Source organism: Bos javanicus, chromosome 19, assembly GCF_032452875.1.
Source record: "Bos javanicus breed banteng chromosome 19, ARS-OSU_banteng_1.0, whole genome shotgun sequence".
Taxonomy (NCBI): domain Eukaryota; kingdom Metazoa; phylum Chordata; class Mammalia; order Artiodactyla; family Bovidae; genus Bos; species Bos javanicus.
In genome coordinates, this window is record NC_083886.1 from 44,495,527 (window position 1) to 44,521,881 (window position 26,355).

At 40.9% G+C, this 26,355-nt stretch overlaps 1 protein-coding gene across 12 annotated transcripts in view; it reads right to left on the reverse strand.

Annotated features, from left to right (window-relative positions):
* Positions 1-1,329: 1,329 nt before the first annotated feature.
* BRCA1 (BRCA1 DNA repair associated) overlaps positions 1,330-26,355 on the reverse strand; it is a 72,063-nt gene continuing 47,037 nt past the window's right edge. For all 12 annotated transcript variants that reach the window (XM_061391942.1, XM_061391953.1, XM_061391945.1 and 9 more), the window contains 10 exons: positions 25,086-25,270; positions 22,185-22,495; positions 19,382-19,469; positions 16,693-16,770; positions 16,158-16,198; positions 10,621-10,704; positions 6,012-6,066; positions 4,388-4,461; positions 3,438-3,498; positions 1,330-2,539 (listed from right to left, as the gene is read on the reverse strand). In XM_061391942.1, the coding sequence (XP_061247926.1) occupies positions 2,436-2,539; positions 3,438-3,498; positions 4,388-4,461; positions 6,012-6,066; positions 10,621-10,704; positions 16,158-16,198; positions 16,693-16,770; positions 19,382-19,469; positions 22,185-22,495; positions 25,086-25,270 (1,081 nt within the window). In that variant the 3' untranslated portion in view covers positions 1,330-2,435. The remainder of the gene's footprint in view (positions 2,540-3,437; positions 3,499-4,387; positions 4,462-6,011; positions 6,067-10,620; positions 10,705-16,157; positions 16,199-16,692; positions 16,771-19,381; positions 19,470-22,184; positions 22,496-25,085; positions 25,271-26,355) is intronic.

Genomic DNA, 26,355 nt, shown 5'->3' on the forward strand with positions numbered 1-26,355 from the left:
TTAAGAATCCACCTGGTGAAGCAGGGTACATGGTTGGATCCCTGGTGTGGGAAGATTCCATATGCCACAGGGCCAACAAAGCCCATATGCCACAACGACTGAGGCTTTGCTCTAGGGCCCATGCACCACAACCAAGAGGAGCCCCACTCACTGCAACTAGAGAAAGCTCATGCACAGCATTGAAGACTCAGCGAAACCAAAAATAAATAAATGAAAGGACTAAATGAGATAAAAATATAATGGCAGGTTTCTCCCTCACCTATCCGCCTTCCTTACAAATAAGGCAGTACTGAATTATGCAAGGATTTCCCTCTCTTTGTGTCAAAAAGGATGCTAATTTCTGAACAGAGCAAAGACCAAGAAAAGATGATACAGTTATCAGTGGATTAAGCATGTTAAATAGGAGGGGTTGTCAGAATTCTAAAGATGTCCTCCCTGGATTTCTGGCCCCAGGGGTTATCAATCAAGCACTAAGCTAGGTTGCTGCTGTGAAGGGACTTTGAAACTCTAATTATGGACCTTAAGATAGGGAGATCACCCTGGATTACCTGGTGGGTACACTCCTACCAGAAACAGAAATTTGTCTGGCAGAAGTTATGAGGTAGAAGCAGGAGTCAGAAAGATCCCATAAGTGATCTTTGAGCAGGCAATGCTGGCTTCTGAAGATGTAGGTAAGAGGCCATGAGTTTGGAATGTGGGTGACCTCTAGAAGCTAAGGATGACCTCTGGCTGACAGCCAGCAAAGAATAGATATCTCAGTCATAAGACTGCAGGGAACAATCTGAACAACATGAAATGAACTTGGAAACATTCATTCCCAGAGCCTCTGGGAAGAAACACAGTCTTGTGAAACCTGAAACAAAGAAACCAGCTGAGTTGTCTTGGACTTCTGACCTAAGGAACTGTAAGATAATAAATGGGTAGTTTTAAGCCACTAGATTCGTGACAATTTGTTATGGCAGCAACACAAAACAAGTACAATAAGATTTTGAAGTCCCCTTGATAATCCTAGGAGGTAGGTACTATTATTACCCGCATTTAACAGATGAGAGGGGCTTCCCTGGTGGCTCAGTGGTAAAGAATCCATCTGCCAATGCAGGAGACTTGGGTTGGATCGCTGGGTTGGGAAGATCCCCTGGAGAAGGAAATGGCAACCCACTCCAGTATTCTTGCCTGGGAAATCCCATGGACAGAGGAGCCTGATGGGCTACAGTCCATGGGGTGACAAAGAGTTGGACCCAAGACTTAGCAACTAAACAACAACAGAGGAGATGAACGTACAGTGAGAAAAAGCTCTGAGCAAGTCTGCAAGTGAGCCATCAGACTTGGTGGAAGTGTTTGCTACCAAGTTTATTTGCAGGTGAAAACACAACATTTACAAAACATATTGTATAATCAAGTCTTTACTGCCCCACACACTGGGGGAGTAAGGAAGACCTAGTCCTTCCAACAGTTATAAACAGCCCTGGATCATGAGTTTATGACACACTTTCTCTTCCTTCAGCAAACAAAATTATTTATGAATCTGTATAGTTCAGCAATAGGGAGCAAAAAATTACCTCAAGGAAAGCAAAAAGCTCCTTTCCTGGTGGGATCCGTCATCTTACGGACATGAAATATTCATATCAGAGATCTTACGTTTCAAGAGGAATGGGTCACATATCAGAGCTACAATAAACATTTATTACTAATGGGGAGTTAGAAGACTCTCTTTGGACACCAGTTCTTGAAAAGATTCTGTTTTAGAGCACATTAGTGCTGAGAAATTCTTCAGAAATGCAACAACTATGGCCCAGACTTTAGGAGATCAGGGCCAGTATTACTCCCCTCTCTTCTAAATAATCCTCAAATTTTATATTATATCCATTACCTGCCTCTGGATTCACTCCCTAATGCTCCATTCCAACACTTGAGAGCTGCCCTCGGACTGTTCTGATTTTAAGTCACGTCATAGATCCCTAAGCATTCACCTTCCATTGAAGGATCTGACTTTTGGCCTTTAAGAACACAAGGTTTTTGAGAAACAAATTTGGGGAAACCAGCTATTCTCCTGAGGCCAGCCACTCTGTGCCTCCAGCTCACCCTCGGACGGGGAATAGGGCTGATAAATAATGAATCAGCATCCTGTTCAATTGGTGGGGTTTAAATTATTTTAAATTCTTTTCAGGTGAAAAATTACTATAATTTTGTGCTCATGGCAGATTTCAAAGGGAGACCTGAAGCAGAAAATCTTTAAGCAACCCTTGCAGAGTCAGAAGTTCTTTTCACGCTGATGTACATAAAATATTTAGTAATCGGGGCTGTGGAAGTACTGAAGAGGCGCTTCTTAGACCTGGAAAAAGACCATTTCTTAAGCTCATTCTTGGGGTCCTACAGAGACAGGCCCTATCTCTAATATACACGGCTGGCTGGAATCAGCAGCAGCTCTGGGTGACCTAGGGGACCAGATAGGTGTCCAGCTCCTGGCACTGGTAGAGGGCCACACTGTCCAGTACCCACTCTCGGGTTACCACGGGTGCTTCACACATCTGCCCGATCACTGGGGACAAAGAACACAAGCAGAGATTAGTATCAGTTCACATTTCTCAGACGAGACTCTAACTCTACGCAGGGCAACTGGTTGGATGAGTTTGTAGAGCTCCTCCGGCAGGAGCAAAATCACGGATCCTCAGCAATGCTTCAGGATGTATTAATAGAACCTTACTCTGAAGCTCAGGAGTGACTACTGGTAAAAAGCCTACAGCCTCTGACAACTGTACTAACATGAGCTCCAATCTGTTAAAGGAAAAATCAACAGAAAGAGCAAAACAGCATTGCAATTTAATGATGTGGAAACATGTTTGCAATATCTTAAGTGAAAAAGCAAAACAGTTGATAAGCATGATCACATCTGTATAAAACATACCTGTGTATACACAGACACACACACACACAGAGGCCTCGAAGAACTTTATGGTGATCCTCTCCAAGGGGACGATCTTGGGCTTACTGGTATTATTTTATTGTGTTTGTGCTCATTTATATTTTATGTGGTGAATTTTCATGTTTAACCGTCCCCCCCGGGGAAACAATTCAGGCACTACTTTTAAAATACAAAATAAACAACAATCATGTTTTGAAAGGACATTTCAGCCATTCATTCATTCATGCAACAAATATTTATTGAGCATGTAAAGTGTGCTGAGAACTGTGTTTTTTTTTGTTTGTTTGTTTTTGAGAACTGTGTTCATCAAACACTGGGTAATCTGTAGTGAATAAAATGCATCCTGCCCCATAGGACGCAGGTACAAGCCTATGGCCTTCTGGAGGCCCTCACAGGTGCACCCTCCACCCAGTTGATACAAATACAACATTTAAACCTACCACAGTAATCTGCACACTTAACCTGGACCTTCTACCCCAGACTCCTCTGGATGAAGGCTTACAGAGAGACTCACCATGGAAGCCAGCATCCTCTGTCCAGGCATCCGGCTGCACGACCACAACTGGGTGGGTACCCTGCACCCCCAGAAAGGAAAAAGCATTGAGGGTGTCAGAACAGAACTTTTGCAACAGTCACTTCACCACTTCTCAATGGTTTGCTGAAGCAGACTATACTCTGCAGATGACCACACAAATGAGGGAGAAGGGCACATGGTAAAAAGGAAGGGTCAGAGGGAAAGAGGGCTTCCCAGGTGGCTCGGTGGTAATGAATTCACTTGCCAACGCAGGACATGCAGGAGACCCATGTTTGATCCCTGGGTTGGGAAGATCCCCTAGAGGAAGAAATGGCAACCCAGTCTAGCACTCTTGCCTGGAGAATCTCTTGGACAGAGGAGCCTGGCGCGCTACAGACCATGAGGTCGCAGAGTTGCATCCAACTGAGCGACTGAGCATACATGCACACAGAGGGAAAGAGTATCCCCTGCTGCTGCTAAGTCACTTCAGTCAGGTCCGACTCTGTGTGACCCCATAGACAGCAGCCCACCAGGCTCCCCTGTCCCTGGGATTCTCCAGGCAAGAACACTGGAGTGGGTTGCCATTTCCTTCTCCAATGCATGAAAGTGAAAAGTGAAAGTGAAGTCGCTCAGTCGTGTCCAACCCGCAGCGACTCCATGGACTGCAGCCTACCAGGCTCCTCCGTCCATGGGATTTTCCAGGCAAGAGTACTGGAGTGGGATGCCATTGCCTTCTCCGAGTATCCCCTAGGTGTGCTAAATACCTGGAGCTAAATACCTTATCCCTTAGAGATAGAGTTTTCTGGCACAGGTACAAGGTCAGAGAAGGGTCAGGGTGAGGTAAGGCACCTGAGGGTACATTGGGGGGTTCCTAGGGACTCATGGGTTCTATCTTGCTCAATCTCAGGACAGGATACTATGTCCTTCCTGACAGGGCACCAAACACTTACCTGGTCTGGGGTGAATGATGAGGGCTCCTTCACCACAGAAGCCCCACACAGCTGCACCATCCACTCTAGTTGATCTAAACAGGACATTTAGACTCAAAATCACCATAGTAATCTACATTTACCTGAGCTCTCTACCCCATCCTCCTCTGGATGAAGGCTTACAGGAAAACTTCTCAGTAGGAGAGTCCGTGTTTTGCCGCTCCAAAGGGACAGAAAGGCCTTAAACTACAAATTCTAATTCTACAAAGTAAGTCAATTTGCCACTGATATGCTACCTACTTTGCTTATCAGTACCCATAAGGCCACTTGGTAGATAAGGTCAAAGTCTCTCAAATGAAACTCTTTGGAAGAAAAAAAAAAAAACCAAAGACCTAATTTCCACTAATTTGCTAAATTGCTGGCTAAGATACTGTGAAAAAAATACCCACCCGCCATCCCTCCTTCCTTGCCTAATTCTGTGTTGGTAATTGATAATCAAAACCACTGAGAGCACCATGCTTGGTGGTAATTACTGTAAATGTCAAGAGACGGGAAGATAATTCATTCAGTCAAGAAAAAAATACAAGTCACCCTGGACAGAAACTCAGCACATGGGTGGGGAAAGGCTGTCTACAGAGCTGGAATCAAATCACTTGGGGGAAGAAAAATCGGAAGAGATCATAGAAATATGCCACTTGGACCTGGAAAAATCAGCAGAACTGACCACTGTGGGTGGCTTCCAGGCAGCTTTAAGTTCTCTTTTCCATCAGTCAGTCCATTTCTAGGGATTGCTGAGATGCTCCTTCTTGTTTGGCTGAGTACACTGAGGTCCATTAACTCACCTCCAAAATGACAGCTGCTAGAGACCCCGGTTCTCATTATATCAAAGTACAGAAACACTGAGAAAGCTCTGAGTGGCACTTGGAAATTTCATAAAAATCCAATCAGTAAGCAATAAAGACAAAAGCAAAATTACTTTGCCAGGTTCTGCTCATCTGGTCCTTGGGGGATTAGGAGGACCTGATCTCTGGGACAGAAGTGGGTACAGAGGCAAAGTGGGGTAGCCAGAGGGTAGCCTCTGTTTGGAAAAGAACAAACCAAATCTATACACACCTCAGGACCTCAGTGCTGCACAACTCCAGAGCTGAGCTCCACAGCACTTCTCAACATAACATTACATTCAGTATCGAATTTAATTAGAAAATGTTCATCAAGAGTCTTCCTCTGCTCTGGGCCTGCGTGGAGCCCCAGGCCCACAGGGCTTAGGCAGCTGCTGTGCTTTTGTCTCTGTTTCAAATAAAGATGGTTTAGGAGGAGCAGAATTCTTTCTTGACATTTACAAGCCTAAAAGGTATCTTCTCCCTAACTTATTATTTCCCCCTTTCTTAGACCAAAGGGCAGTAAAAGCAGCTCTATCCCACCGAGCACAGAGCATACTGTGTGCTAACTCTTCACTGCCTTCTAGTTCTAGCTCTTGAGAAGGGGCACTGGGCTAGTTCCCTGCCATAGGCGATTTAGGTGCAGTTTTGTCTAATGGGTGATAGAGAAAGAGAATAACCTCTAGAATATCTCACCCACCTGAGGGAACCCCCATAAGGTGATGATGTAGCGGAAAGGTTGGTGCTGGATTCAGCAGTTCTCTTACCTGTGGGCATATTGGTAAAAGGTCCATAGCAACAGATTTCTAGGCCCTTGAAGATCTGGGAGAAAAGAGGGACAGAGGGGTGGAGAGAAAGAAACATTCATTGTAAAAGATACAGATTTTATAAAAAGCAATATAGAGGACTTAACCTGGTGGTCCAGTGGTTATGATGGCACTTCCAAAACAGCCGGCAAGGGTTCGGTCCCTGGTTGGGGAACTAAAATCCCACATGCCATGGAGGGCAACTTTCCCGCCAAAGCAATATAGAGACTCTCAAAAGTAAGAACTTTTCCTTTTCTTTAACACCTGATAATTTCTGCTGCTATTTTCCAGAGATAATCAGCCCAGTGTCCACAACACTGATGGATTTTAGAAGAATTTAAGTGCTATATGTATTTGATCTACTCTACAGACAGTCATTCATTGTCGTTCAAGGGCTGAGTATCCCACCTTGCTACCAATCAGGTTCAGGCTCTCCCCTGACCTGTGCAGGTAAACTATACTTCTTGTAAGATGAGAAGAAAAAAACTGGTCCTCCTTTATGTTTAAGAAAAGGCTTGGATGGCAAAAGATTCAAGTTATCATCTGAAGTTTGATGTCTATCCAGACTTGATAAGTCAGTACGAACTCTGACCCTAATTGCCAGAGAGGTTTATACTTTTGTGTACATGCTCCTTTTCTTCTAGTCCCAGAACATCTGTTCCTGCCTTCACACTGCTCTTTGAATGGCCATTGTTCCTTCAGGCAACCCAAGTTGTCTTTAATCTGACAGTGAAGCCTGATTCTGCCTCTCTCCACTAAGCTGACTGCATAAATTTCAGGAGACACAGATCACACTGTAACTTGTAGATACCTCTTCTACTCACAGTACTTGACAGACTGTCCAAAAGAACTTTCTGTGATGGTGGAAATGTTCTATATTTGCTTTAATGAGTTACCTGTAGCTAAGGAGCACTTGAAATGTGATCAGGATGACTGAGGAACTGAACTTCCTATTTAATTTAATTTTAGTTAATCACAATGTACACAGCTTCATGTGGCTGGTGGCGACTCTTTCCAGACAAGCAAATTCTTACACATGCTTTGGCATAGGTTCTTAGGGAAGGAATTAAGTATCATTTAAAAAAAAAAGTCGAAATTGTGCCAGTTGGCTGGATACATACGATTTTGGTAGCCTGTGTTCTCTCCTGACCCACCTTCTTTCTCTCCATTCCACGAAAACGAAAACTGTCTAGCCTAGAACTCACATGGCTTCAAGAGAGACTGGAGCAGAGAAAAATCAGGAAGCTAAAAACACATGATGGCCTTTTAGGAAATAGTCACCTCTCTCCTTCCTCCCCTCCCACTTTAACCTTAGCCAGAGGAATAAGGACAGACAGCAGGACAAGTCTGCTTCTGCTGTAAATGACAACCTCCATCTGTGCCATTCTTACTATCTCCACAAATAAACTGCATCCCAAACCTGTTGGAAGGACCTACATATTTATGATGCTAAAAGTTGTCTCCAGATGGCCAGTTGGAGCCAAGTGAAGTGAAGTGAAAGTCACTCAGTCGTGTCTGACTTGTTGGACCCCATGAACTATACAGTCCATGGAATTCTCCAGGCCAGAATACTGGAGTGGGTAGCTGTTCCCATTTCCAAAGGATCTTCCCAACTCAGGGATCGAACCCAGGTCTCCAACCCAGGTCTCCCACATTGCAGGTGGATTCTTTACCAGCTGAACCACGAGGGAAGCCCAAGAAAACTGGAGTGGGTAGCCTATCCCTTCTCCAGTGGATCTTCCTGACCCAGGAATCAACAGGGTTTCCTGCATTGCAGACGGATTCTTTACTAACCGAGCTACCAGGGAAGCCCGACTGGAGCCAAATGTTGCTGCAAATAGTACAAAAGATTAGGAATTCTAGTTCCTAATTCCATTCTGGATGTCAACATCCAGGCTGACATTCACTGATGAGGATGTCTAGTTATGAGATAGGAAATCTGAAATTTCACCTCTTCAAATACATTTCTCTTCCACAAGAAAACACTACGGTGACACTTGGTGTCTTATGAACGACATTACTTTGACCAGCATGTTCTGTCATTGCCATTACAAATGCAGGACAAAACTCCAAACGTTGGACTTTCCTTTTAAGGAAGGAAGAATCTGGTGCTGATTCTGCCTCGCATCCAGTGGAATAAAAACTGACTGGCTCACACAGAGCTGCCCTGGGGCCCAAGCAGGAGGAGAAACAGGGCAGCAACTTTTCTTGGCATCTGGAAGTTACTTGATAGACTCAAAGGGTGAGGGTACGCCAACCCCAAGGGTTTCTGAGCTCCAGGGCTTGATCTGTGCTCATCTCCCAAAGCAGTTTTCCTCAGAAAAGCATCTCTGTTGGCTCTCTCTCAAGTCCTATAAAGGAACAGGAGGTGCTCTGTATGGGAATGTTCTGAGATGCCCAGCGGTACACATTTGAAAAAGGAAGGAATGCAGACCAGGAGCATCAGTGCTCAGTGACCTGAGAGCAGCCAGCTCAGGCCTGACAGGCAGGTGTGAAATCTCTTTTTTTTTGAAATCTCTTTTTTTTAAGTTGGAGTATAATTGCTTTACAAGGTTGTGTTAGTTTCTGCTGCACAATTACGTGAATCAGCTATATGTGTATATATATATCCCCTCCCTCGTGAACCTTCCTCCCAATTCCCCAGCCCATTCCACCACTCTAGGTCATCAGAGGACTGAGCTGAGCTCCCTGCGCTATACAGCAGCTTCCCACTAGCTGTCTATTTCACAAATGGTAGTGTATATATGTCAATGCTACTCTCCCAATTAATTTCCCCTTCCCCTTCCTGCACTGTGTCCACATGTCTGTTCCCTATGTTTGTGTCTCTACTCCTGCCCTGCAAACAGGCTCAACAGTACCATTTTTCTAGATTCCATACATTTGCATTAATATACAATATTTCTTTTTCTCTTTCTGACTTCCCTCTATATGACAGACTCTAGGTCCATCCACATCACTACAAATGACCCAATTCCATTCCTTTTTATGGCTGAGTAATATTCCATTGTGTATACACACACCCCAAATCCTCTTTTATCCATTCATTTATCGATTTGTAAATAGTGCTGCAATGAATACTGGGGTACATGTGTCTTTCTGAAGGTGTGAAATCTTGCCTGGACTTCTCCCTGAGAGAATGACATAATTTTGGCTACATCATCCACAATGGTATGATCTGGGGAGGAAAGTCTGAATCTTCCTGGGCCTATAGTCTTTTATTTGTAAAGTTGTTAGAATAATTAATTTTCTTCCTGTATGAAACCTCCTATAACATGCCAGGAAACTATGGTGGTGTCATTAAGAGTCAGATTTGAGAGGGCGACTGCAGGGGTTCAGCTTCTAGTTGGGCTCACAACCAGCTGTGTGAGCTTGAGCAATATACTCAACCTCTTTGAGCCTTAATTTTCTCATCTATAAAATAGGCATAATTATAGTACATGCTTCGTAGAGTTGCTGTAAAATTCTTAATTAATTAGCAGTCCCTGGATATAGTGAACATGGCACAGATGTTGCTAATGATTTCACTTCCTCTTCTATGCTCCCCAGACAGCACTGGGTACACCCCCCTCACAGCACTTACCACACTGCTGCAAAGAAACACCACTGCAAAGGAGAAAGTGCAAAGGTTTTAGATTCACATCTATCTCAAATGCCAGCTCTGCCATTTATCAGCTAAGATTTGCACCCTAGAAGGAAATCCAAATTACATAACTTCTCTAAACCTCTAAGCTCCCTCATTTATAAAACAGATAATACAGTTGGCCTACTGCCTTATTGGATCCAACAAGTTCTATGTCCAGATTTAATCAACTGTCAATGGAAAATATTTAAGAAAAAAAAAAAAATTTTTTTTTTCTAGAAAGTTCCAAAAAGCAAACTTGAATTTGCTTTTTGACAACCATTTATATAGCATTTACACTGTACTAGATATTAGAAGTAATCTAGAGTTGATTTAGAGTATATGGGAAATGGAATTTCCTGGTAGTTCAGTGTTAAGAATCTGCCTGCCAGTAGGAGGAACATGGGTTTGGTCCCTGCTCTGGGAAGATCCCACATGCCTTGAGGTAAACTATGCCTGGGTGCCACAGCTACTGAGCCTGTGCTCTAGAGCCCATGAGACTTAACTACTAAAGCATACATGCCCTAGAGCCCATGCTCTGCAAAAAGAGAAGTCACCGAATGAGAAAGTAGACCCTGCTCGCAGCAACTAGAGAAAGTCTGAGCACAGCAAACAAAGCAAAAATTTTAAAACAATATAAGGGAAGATATTATATGCAAATGCTATATCATTTTTAAAAGGGACTTGAACATCCTTGGATTTTGGTTATCTTCAGGGTGTCCTGGTACCAATTCCCTAAGGGTATTGAGGAATGACTGTACTTATTTACTTTGTTGGCTTAGGAAAGCCAAAAAAAAAAAACCCTATTATCAACGCACCTACTTGTTCCAGCAGTGTAAGGGACCATCTTATAAGGCCCCTTATAAGATGAATGAGACCATCTCCTTGAAGCGGGTCAGAATGCAGAGGAGTAGGTGGGCTTTTTGTCAACATGGGGGCGAAGGGCTTTACCTTCTTGTCCCGGGATTCTCTTGCTCGCTTTGGGCCTTGATGGTTTCTTCCATTGACAACATCTCCTCTGACTTCAAAATCATGCTGAAAGAAACCAAACCCAAACCACAAGGGTCAGAGAAAAAGCTTCCTTCAATGGAAACAGAGGAGATACGTAATATTTAAGGAATGTATTGCCAGGCAGTTTTGACCCCCTTCCCCAAATTCATCCTTATTGGTAGAATGAATGAAATGACCAGCATCTCAGCTGCTGAAATCAATTCATTGAAGCAAATCTTTCTGGACAGAAACTAACAATTGGCTTTTCACCTCACTGGGACTCGACGTATTTTAATTTTCAACATCTATCTCCTCTCAAAACATTCACTTAGCATTTAGATTAAACTGCTAATGCTGGGCTATTTAAAGGTAACTGGAGAATTCCTGATCTTTTAAATCAATTTGTATTACCATCTAAAGAAGTAAGGGCTTATCAGGTTTCCCATTGAGAGATTTATAGTTAATGAAACCAAAATGATAAAGTATACATTTAATATACTGAAGAAAGAGGCTTTTCATAATCATATTTTGACTGGTCAAGGATGAGGAAATAAAGACTAATCAAATTGGAGAGGTTAGAGCTTTGGGGAGAATTTGGGGAAAAGAATGCTTAGAAATAATTCTTACTGAAACTCAGATTGTCAGGGACATTTGTTGCTAAGAGTATTACAAAGAAAAATAAAGTCATGAGTATAATCACAGGCTGTTATTAGGTGAAATAACTCTGGGACTTTCCTGTGGTCCAGTGGTTAAGACTCTGTGCTTCCAGTGCAGGGGGCATGGGTTCCATCCCAGCTGGGGAACTAAAATCTCAAATGCTGCATGGTATGGTCAAAAAAAAAAAAAAGAACTCTGATTATTTCCTGGTCATGTGAGTGAGAAGAGTCTAGTGATAAATATGTTATCTATTTGAACCCTGGTGGCTCAGAGGTTAAAGCGTCTGCCTCCAATGCGGGAGACCTGGGTTCCATCCCTGGGTCGGGAAGATCCCCTGGAGAAGGAAATGGTAACCCACTCCAGTATTCTTGCCTGGAGAATCCCAAGGACAGAGAAGCCTGGTAGGCTACAGTCCACGGGGTCGCAAAGAGTCGGACACAACCGAGCGACTTCACCTAAAATTAACAGTCCTTGTGGTACCGCTGTGCCTACTAACCCCTCTAACTGGGTGTCACACAACATAATTTCCCAAATCCATGCATCTGAAACAGAGCTCATGGGGCTTCCCTGGTGGTCCAGTGGTTAAGAATCTGCCTTGCAATGCTGGGGATACCAGTTCAGGAAGATCCTACATGCTTCTGGGCAACTAAGCCTGTGAGCCGCAAGTACTGAGCCTGCACCTTAGAGCCTGCAAGCCACAACAAGAGACGCTTACTGCAGTGAGAAGCCTGTGCACCAAAACTAGAGAGTAGCCCCTGCTCTCCTGCAACTAGAGAAAGGCTGCCTGCAGCAATGAAGACCCAGAGCAGCCGAAAATGAATAAATAAATAATTTTTAAAATAAATAAATAAAACAGAGCTCTTGATTCTAATCCTGCCTCTTACTCCTCCCCCTCCCAACATGCTCCTCCCTCATGTCTTCCTTATCTAATTAACATCACTAACATTCACTTCATTGTTCCTGACAATCAGAGTGAGTGAGTGAGTGAGTGAAGTCACTCAGTCCTGTCCGACTCTTTGCGACCCCATGGACTGTAGCCTGCCAGGGTCCTCCATCCATGGGATTCTCCAGGCAAGAATACTGAAGTGGGTTGCCATTTCCTTCTCCAGGAGATCTGCCCGACCCAGGGATTGAACCTGGGTCTCCCGCACTGTAGGCAGATGTTTTACCATCCTGACAATTGTATAAGAGGCGTGATCAAGACCATTCCCAAGAAAATGGAATGCAAAAAGGCAAAACGGTTGCCTGAGGAGGCCTTACAAACAGCTGAGAAAAGAAGAGAAGCTAAAGGCAGAGGAGAAAAGGAAAGATATACCCATCTAAATGCAGAATTCCAAAGAATAGCAAGGAGAGGTAAGAAAGCCTTCTTCAGTGATCAATGCAAAATAGAGGAAAACAATAGAATGGGAAAGACTAGAGATCTCTTCAAGAAAATTAGAGATACCAAGGGAACATTTCATGCAAAGATGGGCTCAATAAAGGAGAGAAACAATATGGACCTAACAGAAGCAGAAGATATTAAGAAGAGGTGGCAAGAATACACAGAAGAACTGTACAAAAAAGATCTTCACGACCAAGATAATCACGATGGTGTGATCACTCACTTAGAGCCAGACATCCTGGAATGTGAGGTCAAGTGGGCCTTAGGAAGCATCACTATGAACAAAGCTAGTGGAGGTGATGGAATTCCAGTTGAGCTATTTCAAATCCTAAAAGATGATGCCATGAAAGCGCTCACTCAATATGCCAGCAAATTTGAAAAACTCAGCAGTGGCCACAGGACTGGAAAAGGTCAGTTTTCATTCCAATCCCAAAGAAAGGCAATGCCAAATGTTCACATTACTGCACAATTGCACTCATCTCACACGCTAGCAAAGAAATGCTCAAAATTCTCCAAGCGAGGCTTCAACAGTACATGAACTGAGAACTTCCCAGACGTTCAAACTCGATTTAGAAAAGGCAGAGGAAACAGAGTTCAAATTACCAACATTCAAAAAAAGAAGCTCACATTCGTTGGATCATAGCAAAAAGCAAGAGAGTTCCAGAAAAACATCTACTTCTGCTTTACTGACTATGCCAAAGCCTTTGACTGTGTGGATCACAACAAACTGTGGAAAATTCTTAAAGAGATGGGAATACCAGACCGCCTAACCTGCCTCCTGAGAAATCTGTATGCAAGTCAAGAAGCAAGAGTTAGAACTAGGTACGGAACAAAGACCTGGTTCCAAATTGGGAAAGAAGTACATCAAGGCTGTATACTGTCACCCTGCTTATTTAACTTATAGGCTGTATACTGTCACCCTGCTTATTTAACTTACATGCAGAGTATGTCATGAGAAATGCTGGGCTGGATGAAGCACAAGCTGGAATCAAGATTGCCGGGAGAAATATCAATAACCTCAGATATGCAGATGACACCACCCTTATGGCAGAAAGTGAAGAAGAACTAAAGAGGCTCTTGATGAAAATGAAAGAGGAGAGTGAAAAAGCTGGCTTAAAACTCAACATTCAAAAAACAAAGATCATGGTATCTGGTCCCATCACTTCATGGCAAATAGATAAGGAAACAGTGACAAATTTTATTTTCTTAGGCTCCAAAACCACTGCAGATGGTGACTGCAGCCATGAAATTAAAAGATGCTTGCCCATGGAAGAAAAGCTATGACCAATCTAGACAGCATATTAAAAAGCAGAGACATTACTTTGCCGATAAAGGTTCATCTAGTCAAAGCTATGGTTTTTCCAGTAGTCATGTATGGATGTGAGAGTTGGACCATAAAGAAAGCTGAGCATGGAAGAACTGATGCTTTTGAATTGTAGTGTTGGAGAAAACTCTTGAGAGTCCCTTGGACTACAAGGAGATCCAAACAGTCCATCCTAAATGAAATCAGTCCTGAATATTCATTGGATGGACTGATGCTGAAGCTGAAACTGAAACTCCAATACTTTGGCCACCTGATGCGAAGAACTGACTCACTGGAAAAGACCCTGATGCCGGGAAAGCTTGAAGGCAGGAGGAGAAGGGGATGACAGAGGATGAGATGGCTGGATGGCATCACCGACTCAATGCACATGAGTCTGAGCAAGCTCCAGGAGTTGGTGATGGACAGGGAAGCCTGGCCTGCTGCAGTCCATGGGGTGGCAAAAAGTTGGACATGACTGAGCGACTGAATTGAACATCCACTTCATTGTTCAGGACAAAAATTTAGCATTACCTTCTCAATTCCTTTCTTTACCCTATCCTCCAATTTAACGTATTAGTAAGTCTTATTTCCAACCATCACAAACTAAACTCTCTTACCATTTCCAGGCCTCATTACTGTACAGATAACATTCAAACTCTTTACCATGACTCACACCAAATCTGGCCCTTGTCTATGACCTTCTCGAACCTCTTGTCTAAACTCAGCTGCCTACATAAGATTCACCAACTCCCCAGCTATACCGGCCCATTTTTCTTTCTTTTTTAAAATATTTATTTGGCTGAACTGGGTCCTAGTTGCAGCACACAGGACCTACAATCTTCAGCTGCAGCATGTGAACTCTTAGTTGCAGCATGTGAGATCCAGTTCCCTGACCGAGGACTGAACCTGGGCCCCTTGCATTGGTAGAGCAGAGTCTTAGCCACTGGACCACCAGAGAAGTTCCTCCCTGGCCTGTTTTCTTTAGCAAATCAAGCTCATTCCTTTCTTAAGACCTTTATGTATGCTATCCTCTGCCTATAACATTTGTTCCCTACATTTTTCAAGGCCAATTCTTTCTTGTTTCTTAGGTCTCAGCTCAAGCTTTTCAGAAAGCTTCCTGGGTCTCTTTACCTAAATATTAATAGTTAACCTCTGTCCCCAGTCAACTGCCAGTCTGTTGTTCTGTATATTTCTTCATAGTGTTTATTGATATTTAAACACATCTTTATTTATTTATCTACTTATTTTTATTTATCTTATTTATTATGTATCTTCCACCCCCCAATGAACATTCATCCCACCAGAGCAGAGGCCTATCAGTCTTGCTTTCTGCTGTATTCCTGGTGCCCAGCAGATAGTAGGCTCCCAATAATGTCATTGAAAAGTTAAAACCAACAGAAATGTCAATTAATTATGAATATATTGAATAGTGCATAATAGTTTAAAACTTTTTTGGTAATTTTATTTTGCCTGATCTGTTGTCACCAGCAGCTCTAAGATGGTTGTGCTAAAATTATTCCTCCTCCTACGCTCTATCTTATTTACCTTTCACTGTTCTCTGTATCAAAGAGTAAAATCTCTTTGAAGGAATCAGATTTCTAAACAGACACATTTGCATGTTAATATGAAGGATTGTTCTTCAACTGTGAATGAGTTTTCTACAAAACTCATTTCTACAAGTATGTGTGTAAGATTTAGGTGGGCCTGTTTCTCCTGCTTATGAATCTTTGTTTGCTACTTTATAAATTCCTTTTCTTTTCTCTGAGGAAAGGATTGTTTCTATTGAAACAAACAAGTGAGAACACAGAATTGTCTAGTTTGCTCTGCATAACTCTTTTTTTTTCTTTTTTGGGGGCTGCACTGGGTCTTCACTGCAGTGCGTGGGCTTTCTCTAGTTGCAGTGTGCAGGCTTAGTTGCCCAGTGGAATATGGGATCTTAGTTCCCCAACCAGGGATTGAATCTGCATTGCCTGCATTGGAAAGCAAATTCTTAACCACTAGATCACCAGAGAAATCCCTGCATAACTCTTGATGATCCATATTGTCAAAGAAAATCTTTAGAAAGTAGTGCAAGGCAGGAAGCAGATAAATTTTTGGTGACTGTATGACTCAATGGTATAAAGTCTCTTTGATTAGTTTGTAAAACAGAGTACCTACCTCATCCAGCATCTTTCTTTCTTTAATAGACTGGGTGACCCCTGAAGAGATCATAGAAAAGACAGGTTACACAAGAGCAGAAGATCTCCCTTCATGGAGGTGGATGGTGAAGTGATTCACATAAGACTGTGGGAGAAATAACACTGAACAGTGATCCTCTCTTTGTAAAACCACAGCTCCTTAATAGACTTCCTTCTAGAGAGACCACTGATGCTTAATTTAACATTATAAAAGTGCTTGCTACATGTGGATTTCTGCCTACAATTAAATAAATCCCTAGATTTTATGCTTAACATTGCCAGGAGCAGATTAGGTCCTATTAGTTATCAAAAGAAAAACATTTCCCCCCATACCACCAGCGTATCTGAACAAAGACATATGCACTAAAGATAAAACTTAGTTCAGTGTTACCATTAAAGACCTTTCCTTAATTCAGATTCAACATCAGCAAAAACCTTAGGTGTTAAAATGTTAGGTGTCAAAATGCAATTTGGAGGTGTTAAAGGGAGGAGGGGAGAAATTATATGGTACTTACAAAAATAGCTAACTACCCATTTTCCTCCTGCAATTCCCAGGAAATATTTCAGTGTCCGTTCACACACAAACTCAGGATCTGCAAAATGGAAAACATCTAAAGGATTAGAAGTTTAAAACACAATTAGGAAAGGCTGCCATTAAGAAGCTGAAGCACCCCAGGCTCCTTACACTACTTGAGATCAGTCTAGATGGATGATTCCAACACCTCTGGTGATAGACTGAGGCTGAAAGCACTTGTAATTCTAACCAGCCAGTGTGGATCTTTGGAAGTTTGGAAAAGGCTGATAGGAAGGCAAGACCAGGGGAAATGTCAGCCCTATTTTCTAGATGCCAAGGCCAGTTAAAGGTGTCTGTCATTGTGCTCAACGAATTACCCATGTTGGTAGTATTGATATGTGTGGACGGGGAGGATCTGTTTTACTAGATGGTACATGTGAAAGAAGAAAAAAGTATTATTGAAATCCTAAATTTGAAATGTCAATGTAAGCAATGAATTTTCACCTCTAGAACTTCTACTTGGGGAATCCTAACCCTAATTCCTAATTCCCCTGCAAGTGACCAAAAAAAAAAGTATTTTCATAGTTTTCCTCTTTTCAACTTAAGTATTTTAGAAAGCAGCTGAAGAATCGCTTCTGTTTATTTTTTTGTGTTTTAAAGGCCCCTGTGAAGGACTAAGGTAACTCAGGAAAGAACACTTAGTTTTAAACAGGAGAAATGTATTTAACTAAATCCTGAACACAGCAGGCCATCTGCCGGGAGTAGCAACTGCTGTTCTTCCTAACTGAATTCTTCACAAATTAAAAAAAAAATCTCTGCCCCTCACCCCCACCCCCTCACCCCTGCCCACACACAATTTTTAAAGCTTTTTGTTTAACTGCTGTGAAGGTTGATTTAATAATATGTTTTAAACCCAGAAATTTTAGGTCATTTCTAGTTTAAAAGCAACAAATGTATTACTGCCTTTAGGTTTAAAGACTTGAACCGCTTTCAATGTAATTTGCATTTTAAAGTTTTCTTTTCACCTATCAGCAGCCTTGATCCAAACCTATAGCTTAAGATATATTCAAGTTTAAAGATATTCATCTCTAAAACAGTACTTAGTTCATGGTACCTTGTTGTCTGGTTCCTGTGAGCATTATCCTCTGTCCCTGTGGTACAATCGTAATACAGTAGAAATCAAAGCTCTTACAGAAGTTTTAAGGCAATGTGTCCCTGCCAAGGAGTCTTGACCCCACGCTCAAGAACCTACAGTTGTATGAACAGAAAACCCGAGAGGACTAGAGAATCCGTTTTGTTAGGCAGTTTTTAAGAGGTGTGCTTCAACCTGCATCTTCTGTTTGCCACAGGAACCCGTCTTTGCTTTCTAGAGCCCATGAGTGAGCCTAACTCCTTCTCCAGACAACGATTCTTCAGATATTTGAAGACACTTGTCTTGTTTCCTTAGGTCTTTCTTCATTTCTTCTTCAAATGACACTGCTCTGAATTCCCTTTCCCCATTCCCTTTATCTACCTCTGGATAAACTGTTGTCAGGGACCAGTGTGAAAAGAAAGCATGGTGCTCAAAACAGAGCATGTATCTTCCAGAGCTCGCTTTAGAGGGGGTGGGGTTGTGTGTGTGCGGGGGGTGTCAGGATCATCACCTCACTTGCTCTGGTGTTAGGGTTTTATCAGTAAGGCCCAATTTCAAACGAGCTTTGTTAGTGGCCCTGAAATGTTTACTCAGATTTACCTTACAGTCAACTAAAAGCCTCTGAGGTCTCCCTTGTCATCACATAAGTGGAACTTAAGATTTTAAAAGGGGAAGGTGTTGGACAAATGAATTTTTCCTTTCTTTTTTCTTTTTCATATGCTAGGCTATCTCAGAGCAATAACTGGACTTGTTTCCTGAAAAACTCTCAACCACACTGAAACTAGAGTTGGAGTGGAGTGAGGACATGGAGTGGACATGGAGCCAGGGTTTCCAACCACCTAGATTTTGAATAAGTAGATTTCACTTCTACTCATTCCCCTCTTTGCCCCATGTGTTTCTCTAGGACTTGGGCTCTGTCCTACCCCAAAAGCCCTCACACAGTGTAGTCCAGGCAGGGTAGACTAGAAGTGATTCATCGTTCTGGCTTATCACTCTCCAATATTAACCCAAAATAAAAGAGGTTCAGTTCAGTTCAGTTCAGTCGCTCAGTCGTGTCCGACTCTTTGCGACCCCATCAATCGCAGCACGCCAGGCCTCCCTGTCCATCACCAACTCCCAGAGATCACTCAGACTCACGTCCATCGAGTCAGTGATGCTATCCAGCCATCTCATCCTCTGTCGTCCCCTTCTCCTCCTGCCCCCAATCCCTCCCAGCTTCAGAGTCTTTTCCAATGAGTCAACTCTTCGCATGAGATGGCCAAAGTACTGGAGTTTCAGCTTTAGCATCATTCCTTCCAAAGAAATCCCAGGGCTGATCTCCTTCAGAATGGACTGGTTGGATCTCCTTGCAGTCCAAGGGACTCTCAAGAGTATTCTCCAACACCACAGTTCAAAAGAGGTTCAGGAAGTAGCAAAACTTATTATTTTTCTTTCATCAGGTAACAACTTACTGACTATTGGAAGAGGATCATTCATGCTATGCTTAACAAATACTCCCATTTCTTCATGTAGCTTTACACAACAGATATAGCATATTCTGTAAGGGCTCTTGGTATACCTGTTTTCATAATGACATGAGTAGTCTCTTCAGTAATTAGATTAGTTAAAGTGACGTGATGTTTTCTGGCAAATTTCTGCACAAGCATCTGAAACCAAACCAAATATTACATTATAATAAATTACCTCTAGTACACAGCTTGAGAATTAGTTATCCCAGTTTTGAATTTCCATTTTTTCTCATAAAAAGTACACCCTTTTTATTCTAAATGAAGTCTGAAAATAAGTAGTAATTTAATAAAAATTATGTACAAATCAGAGGAAGAAATTCTGATGTAGTCTGTGCTAGCAGACATAGAATTATAACCAAAGATTCAAAATAATATTAATTTTCCCTTTAATAACAGATATGAAGATATCATTTGATTCCCTAAGACAGTTTCTTTGTGGAGTGACACCCTTTTATACTATAATTTAGATTTATGAGTCTATACTTTATAAACTGAGGGGTAACTAGCCTATACAGAAAGTTATGCTCAGATAAGTGGCTTATAAAGAACTAGATTCACCCTGGTGACAGTTTCAAAACAGTCAACTCAAGATGCTTCTAAAGGTTAGTACAAATCTATCAATTCCTCTTAAGGAGAAGGATTGGAAGAAACATACACTCTCCTCAAAAGACATCTAGAGCCTTTGAGCTATTATCTAGCAACCAAATAAAAAAATCAATAGGCAGTAAAAGAAATTAACCAGATCCATTATGGACACAGCTGACATAATTAGCAGCTACCGCTTGGTAAATAATTTTGTTTACTAAGGGTCATCATTGACTAGCCATCACCACCCACGCCAGTATTTATGGGTGCCACGAGACTGCAGTGGAGGCCCAGCAACTTTCTTTCATGATGCCTCACTCCATACTGCCACGGGGCACTGAAAAAGACAAGCTGGAGAAGTTAATGATATCCTCCCCCTTTTCCCACTGCCCTCTGCCAGGATCATTAGCAATTCTGAACTGATTAATTGCTGAAATCCCAGCCTTGAAACAGTGTTCAGTTAGAAGAGCAACTGCTGAAAAGATCATCTTAATATGGGCTTCAGAATTAATCATGTGTAATACAGTCAGAAGCTTTCATAATAAATTTACTACACTTCAGCAAGTCTGAATAGAGCTGAAAAGTTTTCCTCTTTGCTTGTTTAAAGACAACAGTACCCAAGCCACTTAGAATCTAATATGCAGTTCAGGATTGCCCAGGGCAAGAAAGATTACATCATTTTAGCCTCCTGTGAAAAGCTGATCTCACAAAACAAAGGAATAAGAAATGCTAATTTTCAACGAATAAATGAGAATTTTAAATGTGTTGGCAAAAGACTAAAAGCAACATTATCAGACATACGTATGAATTTTTAGAGCAAACAGCTATTCTGGGCACATGGTTATGAGGTGAGACTTCTTGCATTATTGATGAGATTCACTGTCTCTACTAGGGCAGTCATAGCTTACTTTTTGCCATTTTGGTAGTGAGACACATCTGGCCACAGAGATCAGGTGGAGCTGCTAACCTATCAACAAGCTAGGATGAGAAATGGCTTCTATCCCAGGAAGGATATATCAAGACAGATATTTAAGAATGAGTGTGTGCATGCTAAGTTGCCTCAGTTGTGTCCGACTCTTTGTGACCCTATGGACTATAGCTCGCCAGGTTCCTCTGTCCATGTGATTCTCCAGGCAAGAATACTAGAGTGGGTTGCCATGCCCTCCTCCAGGGGATCTTCCTGATCCAGGGATTGAACCTGAATCTCTGATGCCTCCTATATTGACAGGTGGGTTCTTTACCATGAATGCCTCCTGGGAGGCCTCATTTAAGAATGAGTGAATCATTTCTCTGCATGCAATAAATGACATCCACTACTGAATCTTTTCAATAGTGAAAATAGCTGAAGCTCCAATACTTTGGCCACCTGATGTGAAGAACTGACTCATTAGAAAAGACTCTGATGCTGGAAAAGATTGAGGGCAGGAAGAGAAGAGGACAGCAGAGGATGAAATGGTTGGATGGTATCACTGATTCAATGGACACGAGTTTGAGCAAACTCCGGGTGATAGTGAAGTGTCCTAGCGTAGCCTGGTGTGCTGCAATCCATGGAGTTGCAGTCGGACATGACTAAGAACTCAACAACAACAACAAAGAATAGTCAAATTCATAGAGACAGAAAGTAGAATGGTGATGCCAGGGGGATTGAGGTGTTATTGTTTAATAGGTATAGAGTTTTAGTTTTGCAAGATGAACAAACTTCTGGAGATTGGTTGCACAACAATGTGATAAACTTAACACTAACAGAACTATACACTTAAAAATGGTTAAGAAGGTAAATTTCATGTTGTGTGTATTCCATCATAATAGAATCTCAACATAACAACATCAAAACAATGTAATAAGCCAGGATAAAAATAAATAAGCAATCGAAAAATGCTACTATCTGATGATGTGCTTAGAATCAGCTGAAATTTAATGATGCTGGTAAGTTCACTCAAGGTAGGAAAAAGATGCCTTATACTTACTTGTTTTTTTCAATAGAAAGAAAATTAAAATTAAAAAAGCTCTGTATCATACTCAACACTCTAACCTTTCTGCTAATATTTAATAACTATTTCCTTTAGTAAATATATACAAAAGTAACTCATGCTATAGTTTTATCTAGGTATGAATTTTTAGAAATTAGTAATGGAAATTAAATTACATAGAAATGAGCTTGTTGGCTAGATTTCTTCCTATAGGTTATTTACAGTTATATATTTAAAACCATCTGCAGAATGTTAATGAAGGCTTAGTCATTAGGGAAACACATCTGGAGACACTCACAAGTTCTTTTGGGGTCAAGCCTGATGCCACCATAGAAAGTCTTTTCTTGCTTCTTTCTGTTGAAGATATCACTTCTGGCTTCTCTTTGCTCATACTTTCTTCCCTCAGGTTACAACGTGTAGTATTAGTAATGTGAGCAGCAGCTGGATTCTTGGTAGATTCTTCTACTCGAAATTGGGATAATTTCAGTGCAGAGGCTGAGGGTGGCATGCTGTGAACATGAGCTGGCTCTGCGGCTCTGTCTTCAGAGGGATCAGACTCGGGTTCATGAGAGAAGAGGCTGATTCCAGATTTCAGGTAAGGGGTTCCCTCTGGAAGGAATGAAGAAAGAAGTTTAATCTATATGGCCATGTATCTTAAATTATAACATCTAGTCTGCTAAGAATTAAAAAGATTAAGTTAGTTAAGAGAAAAATGGGTACATTAATAACACCTGGTAGATGTGCCAAGTGACAACTTTTCTAAAGGAAATCTGGCACGACGTGCAAAAGCTTTGTGTGTTTATACTTGCAGTCAACAATTCTAGTTTTAGAAATGTATCCTAAAGACATTAAAGAGGTCTGCACAAGTGTAGTCATGGGAAGGTTCACTGCAACAATGTTTATAACAGTAAAGTTTTAGAAACAAACTAAATGTCCAATAATGAGATTTAAAAAATCATGCCACATCCATCACAATGGAGTCCTTACTCATCACATATTCCATTGAATTACAATAAAATGGAGAAATGTACACACGCACCTTCATTGTAGAATTATTCACAATAGCCAAGAGGTGGAAGCAACCCAAATGTCTCAATGGATAAATGACTAAAGAAAATGTGATACATACACACAGTTTTTTTGTTTGTTAGTTGTGTTAATTTTTTTTTAGTTCGTCTTGGCCATGCTGCTTGACATGTGGGATCCCAGTTCCCTGACCAGGGATAGAACTCGAACACCTTGCGTTGGAAGCATGGAGTCTTAACCACTGGACTGCCAGAGAAGTCCCTCACACAGTGGTTTTTAAAGAAAATCCTGTCACATGCTACAAACATGGATGAATGCTGAAGACAGTATACTAAATGAAAGTCAGTCACAAAAGGATAGATACTGCATGATTCCATTTGTATGAGCTATCTAGAATAGCTAAACTCTTAGAAAGTAAAATGCTGACTCCCAGAGAATGGGGGGAGGGAGAAAAGGGAGTTGCTATTTAATGGGTACAGAATTTGTTTTACAAGATGAAAAATTTTAGAGATCTACTGCATAATAATGGGAGTATACTTAATATTGCTGAGCTCTTAAAAATGGTTGAGGTAAATTTTATGTATTTTTACCACAATTAAAGATAAACTTAAAAATTTTTAAAGATACCATTTTTTTTAAAGGAATTATGTTTATTTATTTATTTATGGTTGTGCTGGGTCTTCATTGCCGCTTGGGCTTTTCTCTGTTTGCTGTGAATGGGGGCTACTGTTGTGGTTCCTGGGCTCTAGAGGACAGGCCCAATAACCGGTAAAAAGGCTTAGTTCCCCTGAGGCATGTAGGATCTTCCCAGACCAGGGACTGAACCCATGTCTCCTGCACTGGCAGACAAATTCTTTACCAAACTACCAGGGAAGTCTAAGATACCATTGATTTTTAAGATGCTACCTTATTTCAGTCTTAACATGAAATATGTTTGTATCTTAAGAATCCCTTAGATGCAATATTATAAAGCCTGCTTTCTATAATTTCTGTCATTTATCTATTTTAGTTCTTAGGGGATGGTTTTGATTCAAATGTATACTTCAAAAAAGTTTTTATCTTATATTGGGATATAGTTGACTTACAACATTGTATTAGTTTCAGGTATACAGAAAAGTGTTTCAGTTATAAGCAAATGTATACTTTAATCTTTGGACTGTTTGTGAAGATTTTGGCACTGCCTATATCAGTGAAACTTAAAAAAAATACAAATAGTTGACTAAAAACAATCAAAATGTTTTTAAATTAAAAAAAAACACATGCTATATTAAAGATGGCAAAGAAATACTGATCATGATTTTTTATTAAAAAATTAAAGTTTATGTAAATTGACTAAAGATATATAGCATATTTCATTATTGATGACAAGAACATAGGTAGTTTGAAATGGCTTTTTTATTACTTATATTCTCCAACCATCTGGTACTGAACATATTAATACTTTTGTAAGGAAGGAAAAAGGGTTGAAAATGAGACAGCTACTTACGATGATATCATTAAATTTTTCACTCAATAAATTATCAACTATCATTACCAAATTAAAAAAATACACCATCCCCAAAACATTTCAGAAAATGTCACTACATCAGCAAGTAAGCACAGCTAAGTAAAATGTATGAGATTACTAAAAAGACCCCAGTGAATATGGCCAAATACATTTAGGTGCCTAAGAGCACCTTTTATGACAATGTGTTTTTGAGGATTAATTTAAAACTTTCTTTACCGATTAAAACCTTGATTTACAAGCCATAAAACACACCTTTCAGTTATAGTGATTTATAAGGCATAAGATATATAGCAATTTATATTCATTAATTCATAAAACAAGAGCTTACTTTAGAGATCTGACTCATTTTTCAATAAAGGACAGGCCTAAAACTTTACCCTAGGGCCCTAGAACTCTTATTTAACAGTTGAAGTAAAATATTTAGACAGTATCAAGAACTCTCTCATCCTCAAAACTGTTAAGAGTTAAACCAATATAGACAGATTAACAGTGGCAATAATTTTCCACTTGGATTAACATTCAAGCTATTTTTCTAACGGGTTTACATATAACAGATGCATTCATGATAGACTACTACATTAGAAAGTTGATTCACCCAGAATGTCTTTAGGTAAGACTCAGAGTAAAATAAAAGTGTTTTCTCCACCAGAGCAGATGAAATATTACCTTGATCTTGTCTTGGCAAAAAAGACCCCATTAAATCTTGGGCCTCACGCTTAGCCAGCTGTTGCTCTTCCATGTCAGCAACATTAATGGGCTCCTTTTGAGATGGGCAGTTTCTGTCCTGAAGACTCCTTGAGCTGTGCATATACCACCTATTATCCGACAACTGGAATTTAGAAGGGGAAGACCTGGAAAAAAGGAAGAAAGCAGAAAACCACTGCTGCAGCTTGTGAAAGGACTAATCACACTTTCTGAACAGCCAAGGCATAAGTGAAACAGCTCACTGTCACGGAGATTGGGAATGACTAGCGAAAGAGAACACAAGAGATGGCTAGGAGACTGGATTCATGATGTCTGCCAACATGTCAGGGCTGACATGTAACATCTCCCCTTAGGTTCTGGTCTGAGGCAGGATATCTCCTAGCTGTTTAAAAGCAGGTCAGCAAATCTCAGCAAATTATCCACTGACACTCATATTCTATACACTATTTCAAATGAATGTATGAGAATCAGCTCTCATGAAAATAGAAAATTGATTAATTTTGACATTGTTATACTCATTCTTTCTACCCAATTTTAGCAATATTCATAGAACCATCCCTACTTCCTGCCTTTTCAATGTCCAAAATCACTCTAAAAACAAAAATCAGCTATAAAGTATCATTAGAAGAGCACATGTACATTGTAATTACTATACTCTTCCAGGTGTTTAGAACTTTGCTGAATAAGATATTTACCTACAGATTTAAAGGGCCTCAGAGATCAGATAATTAATTCAAACAATTACTGGGTATTTACTATGAGTCAGGCATTAAAGCTAGGCTCTACAGATTAAAGATGAACAAGACCTGAACTGTTGCTCAAGAGTCTAGTAGAGGGATGAAGTTCAATCAATGTGTAGGTTCTTTAAAAGAAGTCTCAGGAGGGTACACTGGGATGGGGAAGGAGGAAGAGGAATATTTCATCTAAATATTAAATGGGTGATTAGCTCAGCTGGATAAAGCATGGCAATGAGGTCATTACCTCTAAACATGGGTTCAGTGCCTATGGACATCCAATCTTTTCACTCTCTATCACAGCCACCAGGCCAGCATCCCAGCCTCAAAAATATATCCTCAGTTCAGTTCAAGAGGTTTGGAAAAGATGGTGTGATTACATTATTGACAATATATCACTATTCCCAGTTAGATAAGTGGAAATAGACGTATATTTGGTAGAAGCTCTATACATTATGAATTCCCTTTCTTTCTTGGAGTGGTGAGATGTGTGATTC